General features: G+C 41.8%; 1 protein-coding gene across 3 annotated transcripts in view; it reads left to right on the top strand.

The window, feature by feature from the left end:
* The first annotated feature begins 5,174 nt into the window (after positions 1 to 5,174).
* The window catches only part of PLGRKT (plasminogen receptor with a C-terminal lysine), a 48,228-nt gene continuing 35,872 nt past the window's right edge, over positions 5,175 to 17,530 (top strand). The window contains exons 1-4 of one of the 3 annotated variants that reach the window (XM_061199042.1): positions 5,175 to 5,260; positions 6,343 to 6,470; positions 7,996 to 8,100; positions 8,303 to 8,389. In XM_061199042.1, coding sequence (XP_061055025.1) covers positions 8,309 to 8,389 — 81 coding nt within the window. In that variant the 5' untranslated portion in view covers positions 5,175 to 5,260; positions 6,343 to 6,470; positions 7,996 to 8,100; positions 8,303 to 8,308. Of the gene's footprint in view, positions 5,261 to 5,871; positions 6,065 to 6,342; positions 6,471 to 7,995; positions 8,101 to 8,302; positions 8,390 to 17,530 lie in introns of those variants that run through there. The other 2 variants (XM_061199040.1, XM_061199041.1) reach the window with 2 other exon arrangements.

The following is a 17,530-nucleotide window of genomic DNA, read 5'->3' as shown; positions in this document are numbered from 1 at the left end:
CAGCTGAGATTCAAACCCAGGTACTGTGGCTTTAGTGTCTATGCCCTTAACTACCATACAAGTGTATCCTTGTTCACTGCTGGTGGCATCATGTATTTGTTCAACCTCAAAAAATTAAACATAGAGTTACCATTTAACCCAGCTAATTCTACTCCTACGTATATAACCAAGAGAATTGAAAACATAGGTACAAAAAGTTGTACATGAATATACATAGCAGCACTATTCATAATAGCAAAAAAGTAGGAACAATCCAAATGTTCATCAGTTTTGAATGGATAAACAAAATGTGGTATATCCATACTATGAAATATTACTCAGTCATTAAAAGGAATGAAGTACTGATACATGTTACAACTTGGATGAACCCTGAAAACCTTATGCTATGTGAAAGAAGCCATATACAAAAGGTCATATGTTGTATGATTCTATTTATATAAAATGTCTAGAATAGGCAAATCTATTGAGACAGAAAACAGATTAAGAGTTGCCAGGGGCTAGGGGGGGAAGGGGGACAATGGGGAGTGACTGCTAATGGGTATGGGGTTTCTTTTTGGGGTGATGAAAATGTTATGGAATTAGATAGGGGTGATAGTTGAACAACATTTTGAATATGCTAAAAGCCACTAAACTGTACTCTTTTAAATGGCAAATTTTATGATATGTGAATTATATCTCAAACTAAAATTTTCTAGGTAGGGAGAAAACAAGATTTGAGTCCACTGCTGCCATTATATTACAGTGCCATATGGTGTCACTTGAGGAATGGACAAGGTCCAAAGAAGGCTGTCCAAAGCTCAGTGATGCTCTGCCGGTTCAGATTGTGCCCAGGCTACAGTATGCCCCATGAATGAAGTCTAAAGTTAAAATTCAGACTGTGTTCCAGAGTATGGGCAACACAATTCCAGAATAGCTTAATACTGAAGAGCTTCTATCCTTATCCCCACACATGCTCTCCTTCATAGACCGAAGTTCTTGGCTAAACCTGTTTCCCATTTTAATGAAGAAATTCACACTCCTTTCAAAAGCATCCCTTTAAAAGGGAATACCTCTAAGCACATCTTGAACTTTCAAAAACTTTTAAAAAATTTATTACTCTATAAACTTTTATTTATTATTCTAAATATTCTTTTTTAAATTCTGGGACTTCCCTGGTGGTCCAGTGGCTAAGAATCCGTGCTCGCAATGCAGGGGGCCCAAGTTCCATCCCTGATCAGGGAACTAGATCCCACATGCCACAACGAAGATCCTGCGTGCCATCACTAAGACCTGATGCAGCCAAATAAATCAATAAATCAATAAATCAATAAATATTTTTAAAAAATAAAAAATAAATTAAAAAAATAAATTCTCATTGGAGTATAGTTGATCTACAATTCTGTGCCAGCTTCAGGTGCACAGCAAAGTGAGTCAGCTACACACATACACATATCCACTCTTCCTTAGATGCCCCTCCCATATAGGCCACCAAAGAGCACTGAATAGAGTTCCTTGTGCCACACAGTAGGTCCTCATCAGTTATCCATTCCATACATAGTAATGTGTATATGTCAATCCCAATCCCCCAATTAAAAACTTTGTTTCCTTAAAAAACTACTTTATGGATATATAGGGAAATATTGAGTAATTTTACTGTCCTGAGGTAGGGGACTTTAAATGAGTTGAGGACTTTACGGATTTTACATCAATTCTTTCTATAATATGTATACTATTTAATCCAGTATTTCCAATCAAAATATTAAAAAGCTATATATATATGAGGTGATCATCATGATGTTATTTTTTTTTAGGCTCTGGGAAGCCATCTAATTCTTTTTTTTTTTATTTTTATTTTATATTGGAGCATAGTTGATTAACAATGATGTTACTGACAGTAGCAAAAAAAATCAGAAATATCCAATGATGGAAATTGTATACATACTTGCTGAAAATCTTACATATGTTAAATGGTATATATGAATTCCATTTAACAACATGTAAATCCTTATGCTATAATGCAAAATGATTTTTAAAAGTACATATTTGTATGTGTGTATAAAGCATATATACATACATTCACAAATTCATACAATTAGAAATAATGTACACACCAGTTAAAGTTATATGTCATTTGATATTGAAATAATTTTCCTTTAATCTTTTCACCCCATAGTCTATAAAATGTGTTCAATATCTATACCAAGATTTCTCTCAATTCCCAGAGTAGATATTCTCATAGTCACTTTTTTCACTTATATTTTAAAATACATACAAGAGTATTTATAATGTATGTGTATAAAGTGTATCCAGTGGGTTTCCATCAGGAATCAGAATTCTACTCAGTTGGTTTGACTAAAGAGATCTTAGATGCTAATTAAAGGAGTGGGGGTAGGGTCAAGAGAACCATCCAGTTGAGTTATCCCAACCACTAAGTTGGGGTGAAGAACCATCAGGTTGAGAGTATAACAGCAGCGGGAAACCCATAGCATCTCTAGGCTGAAGAGCAAGGGAGGAGAGCATTTCCAGAGCTCTGTGAGCTGGAGCCACAGAGGAGGGGCCACTGGTCAAGAGCTGTAGTTGTTGAGGGACACAACCACTGCCAGATCCTCAAACAGAGAAAGAATGGATAAAACATACCCTACCTCTCTTTTCTCCTGCCTCCTGTCTCCTGTGGATGCCTCCAAAGTCCCAACCCAAATGCAAGCCAGCTGAGAAGAGCCCAGGTGCTGTTTTCCAAAGAGGTCAGCTGCTGGGGTATAGAATAGGGCAAGGAAGGGAGGAGAATGGATATGAGGGGAGGCAAATAGAAGACCCGGACAGTCTACCTGTTTTGCCACCCAGTATTTTTCTTTCCCTTTGCTCAGATGGAGAGAAACGCATCCCCTAAACATGAGAATCACAGAGTCCTACCAAGTACTATATTGCTTTGAGGTGATGGCAATACTCTGACCTAGAAACTAAATTATAATGTTTGTCTCCATCAGTACTCTTCATCCAAGGAAACAGGGAAAGGAAGGGCAGGGAAGAAATAATCAATTAACATTTTATATACAGAGCTACAGCAGTCCCTGCCTCTATAGCTTGTTGCTAGGCTAAAATTGATAATCATAATTTCCTACTTCATTCACTTTTGTTTCCCTTGCCCTATACAGTATCTTAGTAGATTAGGATTTTTTACCTGGTATGGTGATACAACACTTTAATTCCTGTATGGTCTGAAATTTAAGTGCTCCTGACTTTAACAGGTTACTGTAGTTATCTAATGATCATTATTATTGCACATGGGAGTATTAAGATATGCTCAGTGAATCTTTGGGAGTCATGCACATTTCTCCTTGCCCTCATTGTATAGCTGCAACCCAATTTCCCCTTGGTAATTAGGACCAGTTATTCCAATTCCATCATCATGAGGAACCAAACTGATCAGGGGGCAGTTTCAGCTTCCAATTCAATGGAGCTATGGCTGGGTCCTCTAGTGGAAGCATTTCTTCCTTTTGAACTAGGACTTCAAAGTATGATAAACCCAAGGTTGTAGAAATGGTGTGCTGGATATTTTCATTTGTCCTAGGTCTTTGTGCCTAGGAACCTCTACAGACTGTATGGACCTGGCTCCCCCATCTTCTGGCTTTCTTGTGGATCCAGCCAATGGAAGATTTCAGCAGGATATCAGAGCATGGAAGGACAGAAGGATGTATCTTTCTTTTCCACCCTATCCCCACTTGGAGCTTAGGTGCTAGCAGTGGCTACAACTATAGGATCTTACCCTCCTGGGCCAAAGGTCAGCATCGACTTCTTTCCTCTCCTGAACAACATAGCTCCTGTTGGTAGCCCTCTTATACAGCCACAGCTATGGCTCTTGCCTGGTTTTAGTAACTGCTCCCTTACCTTTGTCCCTTCAGACCTAGAGTTAGTAACAGGATCCCACTGTTGCTGGTTACTACTGTTTATTTAATGCTAATTGTGTGCCAGACATGGTGCTAAGTGCCTGAATATATTATCTCATTTAGTCTTCACAATCCAATAAATTAGATGGCTTTAGTCCTATTGTAGAGATGATAAAAGTAAGTTTTGGAGAGGATGAAGAGTGACAGTGATGGAGCTGGAAATCAAATCAAATATAGGTGTGCTTATGCTAGAGTCCAAGCACTCAAATGCTATCATATCAATTGTTATCCCCTCTTAAAGAGTCAAAGTTCCACATGGCTTTGCTTCTGTGGTGCCCCGGTCACTCTGGCAACAGGTCGGTGTGGTGTTCGCTCACATACAGAGCCTGGGGAAGGTTAGATCCCTTCTCCACAGATGTGATGGTCAGCCAGGGCTAAGGGCAGTGACCTTCCTCACTGACCTTCCTCAAGGCCAGAACCTGGTGAAGTCCATGCTATTCTTCCAAGCCATTTAATAACAAAGAACAGAATGCCAACAGTTCCTCAAGTATTCTCTCAATGAAGCTGGGAGAGAGGCTTGACTTACTCAAGATAGAAATTACTAGTGGGGTGAGAAGAAATGAATATCTCTCAGAGCAGAAGGGGAGAAAGATAGCTCTGTCAAAAAAAAAAAAAAAAATTGATTTGGTAACTCTGGTCAAGTCTGCTCTTTTTCGTTTCCTGTCTTAATCTTTTTGCCACTTTAATGGTGGCAGCTCAACAGATGGAGTAGGCGGAGGCTCTATCAAATTAAATAAACTATATCTGTGCTGAGATTCAAACGGGAAAAAAAGTCCAGGCTCAACATAAACCTATTCTATAAGTAGAAAAGCCCTTACAAATGTTTATAACTGTGGATTATGTTTAAGTGACAACCGCTCACGAGACACATTCTCTTCTAGAAACAGACCCTACAAGTGGTGGTTGACATCGTATGTGAAGAACTGTGAGATGGCTCATTAAGCTCTAAGGAGGTTTTAGCTCTGCGAGGGAGCATGGATTGCTCAGGCTCCTCGTGGGTAACTGACAAACCTCACTGAGGACTTTAAGTGAGATTTCCATTATGCTTCTTCTGCCTCCCCTCAAAATTTGAGTCGCTGGATTTTGAATTTGCCTCTTTAACCTGCCCCTCCCAAGCGCCAGGCGGGAAAGAAAACACCAGGCCTCCTCGGTCAGGCAAGCGGGCCCTTTAAAGAAGACGAGAGCTGCGCTGATAGGCTGAGGCTCGGAATCCCTGCCATGGCCAGCCAATCCCAAAGCTCTGCGGGGCGAGACCCGGTCCGTGCGGCGGTCTCGGACTCCGGCCTGGAGGCCTCTGCTTTGATCAGTGTCCCCGCACTTCCACTGCCCACTGACCAGTGAGTGAGCGCCGGCCGTGCGTGCCAGGCCGGCCGCAGGCTGCTGGGGAGGGCGGGTCCGCGGGGCTGCGTCTGCGTCTGCCGGCGCCGAGCTCGGGGCCCCGGGCTTGACGGGCCGCGCTGGGTGCCCTCTCCTCGTGAGTGCCCTTGGCTCTCCCGCTCCTAGTATCGCCAACCTCGTTTCGGAGGAACCGGTTCTAGTGCTAAAGACTCCAGACCTCTCCCATACCGTTGCAATTAAGTTGGGGGAAGTAGGCAGAGCGTTATCAACGGAAATCAGCATACCACTGCAGGAATTCCCAAGTTACTGTGACTGGGTCCAGGATGAGCGGGTGGAGTTATAAATTACAGAAAACCTACCGGAAGCTGTGAGTTCTCGGCTGGAATTTGCAGGGGAAATGGGCTAGTTGGAATGGAATCCAAAGACTTATTGAAAATGATTGTAATCATGCAACCAGTCAGAAATGTAGGTAGTTAATGTGTCATTCGATCAGGAACTGAGTCAGCGCAGAAACTTGGATGACAGAGGTTATGGGTCATGGAATTATCCTTTTTTTTTCTTTTTAAAGTGAAATCAAATCCTGGTTCCTAGATGCAACCTGAGAAGGGCTGCCTGGAAGTTGCAGTCCCAACACTTCTTCCTCAGAAATACCCATGCCTGTTGTAATCTGTAGCACAGCTGAGGCAGGGTTGGAGCATTAAAGAGTCCTTTCTAAGGTCTCAGGAGTAACTGAAGGAAAAATGAAGGCAGAAAGGACCCAAATCAGCATTCTTAGCCCTCTGACACACACTGGTGTCAAAGTTGTAAGTAGCAAGGCGTTTGTCACCAATGACAGTGTTAGCATTTTTGAAAGACTCACCTTATACAATTTGGTGAATTCAATGTTACTCCTATTGCAAGGCCACTCTTGTTTATTATATTTTGTGAGTGGGAGAGTGAAAGCTGAGAGTATTCTGGACACCCTAAGGAACCTCCCAGACTTTGGAAAATGGCTTTCTTAGGGTGGGAAAAGAAGGAGAAGAAGGTTGAAAATACTGAATTCCAGGGCACAGTTCACAAGGTGTGGTGCACTCATTTTCAGGTGTGGTCTCCTTTGGGAACCAAGGGAAAGCTCTTCTTCCTGCTTGGCTTCTACCTTTAACCCGTGGGAATATCCCCTGATACATCGAAACTACAATCCAGACCCAAGAGAGCAAGGCCAAGAAAAAGGTAAGCCTAAGTCCTAACTTTCCAGATAGTTTCTCTTCCCTGGATGACTGACATGAGGATTGTCACTCCACTTCAGGGGAGAGTCCACCCCCTTATAAATAGGAGCACTCTAAGGGACATAACTCTGGCATACAGGGTGTGTGTGTGTGTAAATGGGATTAGAGGACAGCTGTTTTCTTTATAAATGTTTGCTGCATATGTAAAAATTCAATGTTCCACTCCTACACGCAAAACAAAAATAAGGAATGGCAACTGCCTGAGCTACACTTTCTCTTGTATCACTCATGCTTTCTGCACATTTGTGGGAAAGAGACACCTTGGTGACTGCCAAAATGGATAATATATTGCTTCTGCCTTCAGGCAAGTTCTGCTCTGCTGTTGGAGACAATGGACTTGGGGCTGTCAAATCTGGAGACAGCAGAGAACTTCTGCTAGATCTGCCCACCCTTACTGGGTGACTGCCTCTGGTCACTCACAGGATGGAGCAGGGCAGCGGCTGAGGGGTGGGGTGGGTAGGGAAATCTCATGACCTCCCAGGCCTGTTCAGGACTCTGCCTCTCCTCCTCTGGCTCAGCCTCCTGTGCCTAGCATTGAAACTGACTCTGGCTCGGAGACCCCTATAAATCCAGGGTGCATCTCTGGCCAAAATACAGGGAAGCCACTGAAGTCTGGCTTGTAGTATACACTCACTTGGAGTCCCATTAGCAGGGATAACCCATTGCATCTGGCATGAAATATCCTCCCTCTTCCACCATCTTCTCACCAGTTAGCTAGAACCCAAGATTTTCTGCTGAGGCTATGGAAAACAGGAACTCTGTCTGGGCTTCCCACAGAATATTGTGAATTCTGGGTAGAAAGCGTTAGGAATGGCCACTCTGACCTGATGTTCACGAAGTGCTCAACAGCCTACCAAAGAGAATCAGCAGCATCGTTGAAGAGGGTAGAGTAGTCGTAACTTCCCTGAGTTCTGCAGTCTTCTGAAGGTAGAATCAACAACTAACTGAGGTCTTCTGTACCTACCCAATTAACTTAAGAACAAAAATTGGAGTTCTGGACCATCTAGAATTGCCAGCCCACTTAAGAACTTCTTAAGTAAGATAAATAAGATAGACGTTACCATGTATTCATTTAAAATTTGTGTTTCCCAGAACATTTTTAAGTATCCTTAGGTTTCCCCCCTTTTGAGAACTTCAGTAGTAGCTTAAGAAGAAAAAAGTGAGGCTAGAGGACGATGGCCATGGGATGTTAGCAGTGGGTGGATGGAAAGAGCAAGTGGGTAGGAGAGGGGTAGGGATTATAGGAAGAGTATTGATATAGTAACCTTGAGATACCTAAAACATCCTAAACTACAAATGCAAGGAGCACAGAGAAATCGGTCTTCAAGGTGTACAATGCATCTTCTAAATCACTCCTTCTCAGAAGCAAAGGTTCTGTCATCCAGCTGTACAGAAGGTAAGAGGGTGGATGGTATTCACCCTGCCCCTCCTAAAAATGAGAGGTTTTTTTTTGTTTGTTTGTTTTTAAGTGCTCAGTTCTTCAAGATATACAGTGGGAAGAAAAATCAGGAAACATGAAGCTATAGAGCAGGAAAAGATTTTGGAAATCATCCAGTTCAATCAGCTGTTCTTATGTAAGTAAATGATGGCCAGACTGGTTAAGTTTGTCCAAGATCAGACAGCTAGTTAGGAGCAAAGACTAGTGTCCATACTGTGTTCCCAGGTCAGAAAATATTCTTTTTTTACTTTGTCTTAAGCTCATGGTAGCCTGAAAACAGAGCATATGAGGATGCATGTAGAATATATTGTTTTAAACTTTGCTTTTTTACATTTTAGGTCAAGATGGGGTTTATATTTTCAAAATCTATGAATGAGAACATGAAAAGCCAGCAGGAGTTCATGCTTATGAATGCCCGACTTCAGGTACATTTTTATTATTTTAATTTAAAAAAAATTTTATTTATTTTTGGCAGCGTTGGGCCTTCGTTGCTGTACGTGGGCTTTCTCTAGTTGCAGAGAGCGGGGGCTAGTCTTCATTGCAGAGCACGGGCTCTAGGAGCATGGGCTTCAGTAGTTGTGGCTCGCGGGCTCTAGAGCACAGGCTCAGTAGTTGTGGCACATGGGTTTAGTTGCTCCGCGGCATGTGGGATATTCCTGGACCAGGGCTTGAACCCAAGTTCCCTGCATTGGCAGGCAGTTTCTTAACCACTGTGTCACCAGGGAAGTCCTTCAGATACATTTTTAGATAATTAAGCTTTTATGTTTTTACAGTGGTTAAAGTTTCTGTCACATGTGCTCCAGCACTATGTTCTCCTTAACCTCCCAAAAGGTAAAATGCCCTCAGTGCTCTACCCTCAAAGCCAAGATGAAGTGGACTACTAATTATCTGGCGAATGGGCTTGTTTAAATCTCTAATCTAGATATCTAATGTAAAAATTTCCATACTGCAGGAAGAGATAACTGCTTAGAGTGTATGGTAGAATAATGCCCCTCCCCCACCCTGCCAAAAAGACATCTGCATCCTAATCCTTGTGAATATGTTACCTTACATGGCAAAAGGGACTTTACAATGTGATTAAGCTGAGGAGTTTGAATTGGGGGAGACCCTGGATTATCCTGGTTTATCTGGATGGGCCCAGTGTAATCATAAGGGTCCTTATAAGGGAAAGAGGGAGGCAAGAGGGTCAGAGTCAGAGAGAGAGAGAGATTTGAAGATGCTATGCTGATGACTTTGAAGATGGAGTAAAAGGGCCATGAGCCAAAAGATTCAGGCAACCTCTAGAAACTGGAAAAGGGAAGGATACAGATTCTCCCCTAGAGCCTCCAGAGGGAATGCAGTCCCTCTAGCCCATTCTGGACTTCTGTCCTCCAGAACTGTAAGGTAATCAATTTGTGTTGTTTTAAGCCACTAAGTTTGATAACTTGCTATAGCAGCAATAGAAATTTTAATACAGTGTGAACATTTGACATTGGATTTATACAATGGCTGGATAAAAAGATCAAAGCAAAGTAGAAGATTGTCTAAATGCCTAATATAGGTTATCAAAAGGTATTTTAAAATGTTGTACATCAATCAAGTATTAAAAGTTTGACTGAAATTATTTTCCTAAGACATCTAACAAAGATCTCTAGGCCTCTGTGGTTCATTATGGCCCTGGGAGTAGACGGTCCTATTGTGAGACATATAGTGAGTGGTTAAAAGTGAGGACCAAAGCCAGGCAGCCTGGGTTTGAATCCTAGTTCCACCTCCTGACTAACTGTGTGGCTTGTGCTTCAGTCTCCTAACCTGTAAACTGGAGGTTATAGTATCCCCCTCAGAGGGTTGCTATGAGGAGTAAAGATGACGGTATATAGAGAGTGTGTAGAACAACGCCTCAGGTCTTTCGAACAATGTCTCTCACTCTATAAGCATTAGTTGTTGCTGTTATTATTGCTATTAAAGAGTGATAAGACTGTCTTGTGCAGGATAAAGATCTCTTTGGGGGGAATGGAACTGTTGAAAGAATAGGCAATTGAATTGTTTAACAGAACAAAGTGACCTAGAGGAGACCAAACATTAGGTTTATGAACCAGCAAAGTATGTCACATACTCAGAGAGTCCTTGTCCAAGACCTCTGGAAACTACAGGGCTTTTACTTTTATGTCAGAAGTCAGGGTCTGTGAAGGGTTTGGGATTTTACCCTACTTGCAAGCTAAGAGATTAGCTTATTACTATCCCACGGATGCTGGCAGAACACAGGAGACACCTACATCAGACAGAGGACTTTATTACTCACAGCACAGCAAGAGCATAAGCATGAGGTTCGTGTCAATTCTCCATGCCTCTCAAGTCTCACAGAGGTGACAAAGATGGGTTCACATGAGTGCTGTGCACTCAGTGGGTTGTGGCACCCTGGAACTTGGGGAATCTGCTGCTTTTCTAGTTAATGAGGAGCTGGTGGAGTTGAGGTGGGGAGAACTTTAACTCCTTCCTCAAGGTTGTTCCCTGCAAACACAACCTCAAGAAATGGCCTGAATAAACAGCAGTCTGGGCCTTGCATTCTTGGCTTACCCAGAATGTGGGGGGGACCTTTAGGGACCATGGCAGATTGCCCCCTCAGTGCAACTGACCAGAGCTTTGAGAACAGCCTTGACTTCTGCCCACTGATCCCAGCAACCATTATAGCTGGTGCTGAGGGTCAAAGTGGCCGGAACACTATCAGCACCATTAGTTTTCAGCTTAGCTGAACCAAAGGTGAACCAGGCCCAGGCATTTAGGACAGTCTCTGTGAATCCAAGGGCCTTTTGAGCCAGTAGCTTTGCTTCAGGTGGCAGAGTCGGGGATAAAGTTTTCACCAAAGGGTAGCTACTACTCCTTTATGCAAAACTGAGATGACACCAGGGCCAGGCTAGGCACATCCTCAGATACATTATTTTCATTTGACCAGCAAATGGGTGCTTTCCTTGTAGTTGTCATCTCCTAGTTGACCCACCCAAAAATGGGGATGTCAGGCCTGAGAGTCACAAATTCTCCAGGGGTTAGGTGTTCATTTTTAACAGGAGCTCAGTAATAGGCCAATAACTGCCTCCCCATTTTGAAAGGGGTCTGTTATGGGTTTGTGTCCCATCCCCCCCCTCCAAATTCATATGTTAAAGTCCAAACCCCCACTACCTCAGAATGTGACCTTATTTGGAGATAGAGTCTCTACAGAGGTAATCAAGTTAAAATGAGGTCATTAGGATGGGCCCTAATCCAATACGACTTGTGTCCTTATAAAATTTGGACACAGAGACATGCATACAGGGAGAATGCCATGTGAATATGAAGACACCATCTACAAGCCAGGAAGAGAGTCCTGAAACAGAGCCTTCCTTCACAGCCCTCACAAGCAACCAACCCTGCTGACACCCTAACTTGGGACTTCCAGCCTCCAAAACTGAGACAATATATTTCTGTTGCTTAAGCCACCCAGTTTGTGGTACTTTGTTATGGCAGCCCCAGAAAACTAATACAGGATGTATCTGGTGCCTGTGTCCAGCGTGTGGCGCTGCTGTACTGGGCAATGGCCTCTGGAGATGGCTGTGATTTTCTCTCTTTCGCCCTGGGATTCTATATTGTTTCTATTGGACCACTTGGAAGGGGTCAGAGAATCCCTGAATGGGAGAATGTCCTCTCATCACTATGAATGTTTACAATAAAAGCAAGTAACACAAAATACGTTATATATTTATATTCAGAGGACACAACTGCAGTACGTTGAATCAGCTGAATGTTCTTTAACTTCCCTTTCTCACTGCAAACTGCTCAAACCCTATCAGTTGAATTTTGCTCTATGGGAACACAGATCAAAGATATTAACATAGGTACTTCAGGGGTTATCATGATAGTTTCAGGAGATTAGGCTGTTTCCCAGCTGGGGGAGATAGAGAATACAAATGTGTATTTGCCCTTTGGTTTCTCATCCCAGAATTGGTATTACTGGCTCCCCTGGCCTCTGGAGAGCACTGGGGCTCAGGGGCATCATTCTTTTAGCCAACACTGGTACCACTGCTCTGCCCTGTATCCTCAGCACTTTGGGCCACCCTGGCACTTAGCACATCCTCCCTGCATGGGACCAAGTAGACATGGGCGCCCACATCCAACAAAGCTATAAACATTGAGTTCCTCCTCTCCCCTCCCTGAAATTCCCTGGCACACTCAGCCTTCTTCCCTAAAGCAGCTCAAGTTGGAGGAGTGGAGGAGGGAAAGAGCAGCTCGGTGCCAGTCAGCAAGGGTTTGAATTTACTCTGTTTCAAAGGGCCTCCCGTCGCTGGACTCAACAAACAAATTTCTAACGTATTTAGTCTATGCAAAGTTCTATATATTCATTGCTAACACCATTATTTCAGCTTTGGGGAACCCTTGACGCATCAGCCATAGCCACATTGCATGCCTTTTGGCTGGGGTGTGGGGCTTGCTGCCCCATTGATGTCATGAAAACATCCTTTCCTTCTCCCACTCCAGAGGAGAATGTGCCACAACCAAAGCACCATCTGGGAGTCTTGTTTGGACCCTACCTTTTGTTTCTCAGCCTCATTTAACACATAAGATAGTGAGAGATCTTCACTCTACCCTCCTACTTTCACCACCACCTATGCAAAAGCATTTACTTCCAGATCTCAGGGAGCCTTCTGATATCCTCTAACCTGACCAACAAGGGCCCTCTTCCAGAACGCCATCTCTATCAGCATCTTATCCTTGTCACCCAAACTGGCAGGCCGCATGAAGGGTCTGGGATTTTACCCTACTTGCAAATTAACAAGTTAGCCTGTTACTGTTTCACAGATGCTAGCAGAAGATTTTGTTACTCACAGCACAACAAGGAGCATAAGCATGGTGTTGCTGCCAGTTTTCTATGCACTCCAAGTCCCGTGGAGGTGATGGAGGAGGGCCTAGTTGTATGCTTAGGTGGATGCCTGGGTTTGTGACATAGGTGAGGAACAGTGAGCTTATAGAATCTATCACTTTTGTCATGAATGGTGAGCAAGGCTGCTCTTTGACTGGGAAGAGATGTTACTTCATCCCTTAAAGTTGCTTACTGCAAACACAACCCTGACAACTGGCCTGGGCAAAGAGTAGTCAGGGCCTGTATCCTTGGCCTACTCAGCAAGAATGCTTAGGTCCCATGGCAGATTGATTCTTGCAACACATGTGTTGGTTAAGATGATTAGTTTTTCCTTGTTGACCAGGATATACTTTATTATTTATCTTTTAATTTCAAGGAAGGATGACAAAAAGAATATAGATCGATACAGTTGAAGCAGCCTTCCAACCCTAAAGCTGCTTGAGATCTCATCCTAACTGGGGCAGCCAAGGGAGAAACATACTCACCTGTAGCAGTTTTGGAAGATTGGGTTGGTCCTTGAATGTTCCTCATTTAAAGAAACTAAACATCTAGCATCATTTTAAGGCTTAGAGCTATTTTTTTTTTATATAAGAAATATCATGAAATATTTTATATATACAAGAGAATATATTTATAAATTATGAAGCATAATAAAATGAACACCAATGAACCCATCACTAAATTGAAGAATTATATTATCACAATACCCCTGAAGCTACATATGGATTCCTCCCTATATGCTGAATGAACCCAAACAGCTAAAGCTGGGCTGGAATGTCCCAGAGTTCCTAGAACTAAGCATGACTCTGAAAATGGAAGGAATGGGCCACTGGGGTGGGAGATGGCATGTCAGTTCTTCAAAGGGGAGGTTTAAAAAACCCCAGTTGAAACACCAGGCCTACTAATATCTTTAGCCTGTGATGGCATGTCTTTTGGCTCTTTTCCTATTTGATGGCACTTCAATTAAAAAGGGTAAATAGAATAAATAAAGCAAAACATTTATTAAAAAGAAGCTTAATAACTATAATCCTTTTCCCAGTGGGTTTTTTTAAGTTCTACTTTTTTTTTTTGGTAAAAAAAGATAAATCATAACTTGATAATTCCATATTATTGGTGCTTATCTTTCAGAAGAAAGGACCAGAAATAGAGATTCAGCTACATCTTATACCAGTGGCCAGGTTCCCGCCTCTGGCTGTATGTTCGATTCAGAGGGGCTTTTGAATGTACAGGTCCCACCCCAGACCAATCAGATCTCTTCATGGCCGGACATGTAGTTGCTTTAAGCTCTCCAGGAGACTATAATGCACAGCCTGGGTTGAGAACTTTTGCCCTTTCCTTTTGCTACATAATTGTAATTGGTGATTGGCAGTGATTTAATATAGCATACATTGGAGATAAACCCAAATAAGTTTTCAATTTAAGTAAGTTAATGATGAAATTAAATCAATCATTGGAGTCTGGTTAATAAAAATTTATAAAAGGCTTCAAATCAAAATGGTTTCTTTTTTATTAACAAGTTGGTTCCAGATGAGCTAGAGGGGATTCATACTACTCAGTATAATAATGTTTTCAGATCATCAGCAAAAGTCAGTTTCTCACTGCTCTGTCTAGCCTCTGTTACTGAGGATGGTGGCTGGATGGCTGTATTCATTAAGCCAAGTATCAATCAGGTAAAAATGAATACTTCCTTAAAAATGCCACTAGATGGCACACCTAAACCAATTTTATATGACCTAAGTGGCCAGAAAAGCATTTTGATGTTATAAAATAGGATAGAAACTGGAAGTATAAAGCAGAAAAAATGAGGGAAGATTCCATGGGTTTTTGCTGTGCTGTAGTGCGTTGTAGGCAAAGCAGTCATGGTCCATGTATAAGATTAGTAGGGCAGTTTTTTCATTGTTCACTATGAGCAGGCAACAAACTAATGACTTAAAAAAATACATGAGGGACTTCCCTGGTGGTGCAGTGGTTGAGAATCAGCCTGCCAATTCAGGGGACACGGGTTCAAGCCCTGGTCTGGGAAGATCCCACATGCCGCGGAGCAACTAAGCTCGTGCGCCACAACTACTGAGCCTGTGTTCTGGAGCCCACAAGCCACAACTACTGAGCCTACATGCCACAACTGCTGAAGCCCGCACGCCTGGAGCTGGTGCTCTGCAACAAGAGAAGCCACCACAGTGAGAGGCCCGCACACCACAACGAAGAGCGCCCCCCGCTCGCCGCAATTAGAGAAAGAGCCAGCCTTTGACCTGTAAGTCTATGTAGTGTTTGGTGTTAAGAAAATGAGGTACAGTTATAAACCAAAAATACAGTTATTTAATATATATGAAATAATGTGCTACATGCTAAGCAGGATTCAGACGTGTATAAGGTGCAGGCTCTATATTCAAGAAACTTCTCATCTTATTTGGAGGGAAGAAGGTGAGGTATGCTGCAAATAACCAGATGTTTGTGGTATGAATGTGGCAGGTAGAATAATGACCCCCTAAAGATGTCCACACCCTAATCCCTGAAACCTGTGAATATATTACCTTATATGGCAAACATACTTTGCAGATGTGACTGAGGGAACAGGCCTTGAGATGAGAAAATTATCCTTGATTATCAATGTGGACACAATCTAAACACACTAATTCTTAAAGTAGAGAGTTAAAGACAAAAGATCAGAGAGATGTGATGTTGCTGGCTTTGAAGATGGAGGAAGGCACCAAGGAATGCAGGTGGCCTCTAGAAGCTGGAAAATGCTAGGAAACAGATTCTCCCCTAGACTCTCCAGAAAGGAACACAGCCCTGCAGACATCTTGATTTTAGCCCATTCAGACCTGTGTTGGACTTCCAATGTCCAGAAGTACAAGATAATAATCTGTGTTGTTTTAAGCCACTAAGATGGTAGTAATTTGTCTATACAGCTGTATATGTTAGGGTTGTTTTTACAACATAAAATATAGTGTAGACTCAATAAATGCTTTTTCAAATATTTAAAAAGTAAAACAGCAAATAATAGCAAATAACTTATGAGAACTTGAAGTTGCTTAAACCCCTATAACTCCCAACATCTATAATTCTTGTGCCCTCCCATCTGTTTTTTTTGAGGTGAAAGCTGTACCAACATCTTAGAATAAAAAGGGCTTGATGTTCTGAGGAAAGCAAGAAAGTACAGTGTTTGCTTTGTATAGAGTCTTGTGGCGACAAGGAACCCAAAATGTAGAGTAGGTAGTGAAGAGGAGAGGAAAGCAGCCAACTCCATCTATAGCAAAAAGATGACGAAGTGGGAGTTGGCTCAAGAACTAGAAATGTCAGGAGACTTAACTAGGAAGTACCTTGGAAAAAAAGGCAGCATGATCAACACAAGTTCACCTACAGTGGGAGCTACAAGGAAGGCTACAACAGCTTAATTCTTGTGCCTGGATTCACAACTGTCTTCAACTTACCCCTCTGAAACTCATTTCTGCCCATGTCCCCATCCTGGTTACCTGCTCTTAGCTTCCCTCTTCTGAGATTCTTTTTTTTTTAATTGTGGTAAAATACACATAATATAAAATTCACGTTTTTAAAGTGTGCAATTCAGTGACATTTAGTACATTTACAGTGTTGTGCAAGCATCACCACTATTTAATTCCATAGCACTTCCATCACCCCAAAAGGAAACCCCATACCCATTAAGCAATCGCTCCTCATTCCCCCTCCTCTCAGACCCTGGCAACCACTAATCTGCTTTCTGTCTGTATGGATTTGCCTGTTCTAGACATTTCATACAAATGGAATCATACAATATGTGGTCTTTTGTGTCTGGCTTATTTCAATTAGCATAATCTTTCCAAAGTCCATCTGTGTTGTAGAATGAATCAGTATTTCATTCCCATTCATAGGTAAATAACATTCCATTGTATTAATATACAACATTTTCTTTATCCATTCATCGGTTTAAGGACATAAAGATTGTTTCCACTTTGAGCTATTGGGAATAGTGCTGCTATGGGAATTCTTGTACAGGTTTTTGTTTGAACACTTGCTTTTCAATTCTTTTTGAGTATATATACCTAGGAGTAGAATTGCTAGATCATATGATAATTTTATGTTTAATTTATTCAGGAACCACTAAATGTTTCCCACAGTGGCTTTACCATTTTACATTCCTACAACAATGTATGAGGGTTACCATTTCTCCAACATTCTCACCAATACATGTTATTTTCATTTTTTGTTCGTTTGTTTTTAAATTCTAGCCATTCTAAGTGGGTTTACAGTGGTATCTTATTGTAGTTTTGATTTGAATTTCCATAATGACTAATAATAACATTAAACATTTTTCATGTGCTTTTTGGCCATTTGCATATCTTCTTTGGAGAAATATCTCTTCTAGTCCTTTGCTCATTTCTAAATTGGGTTGTTTGTCTTTTCCTTGTTGAGTTGTAAGAGTTCCTTATATATTTTGGATACTAGATCCTTATCAGATATAAGATTTGCAAATATTTTCTCCCATTCTGTGAGTTGTCTTTTTACTCTCTCGACAGTGTCCTTTGATGCATGCGAGTTTTTAATTTCTATGAAGTCCAATTTATTTTTTCTTTTGTTGCTTGTGCTTTTGGTATCATATCTGAGAAAGTGTTGCCAAATTCAAGATCATTAAGATTGTACCTACGTTTTATTCTAAGAGTTTTATGGTTTCAGCTTTTATATTTAAGTTTTTGATCTACTT

Source organism: Eubalaena glacialis, chromosome 9 (genome assembly GCF_028564815.1).
Source record: "Eubalaena glacialis isolate mEubGla1 chromosome 9, mEubGla1.1.hap2.+ XY, whole genome shotgun sequence".
Lineage (NCBI taxonomy): Eukaryota > Metazoa > Chordata > Mammalia > Artiodactyla > Balaenidae > Eubalaena > Eubalaena glacialis.
Note: the sequence above shows the minus strand (reverse complement) of the source record. Positions and strands in the feature narration are given on the sequence as shown.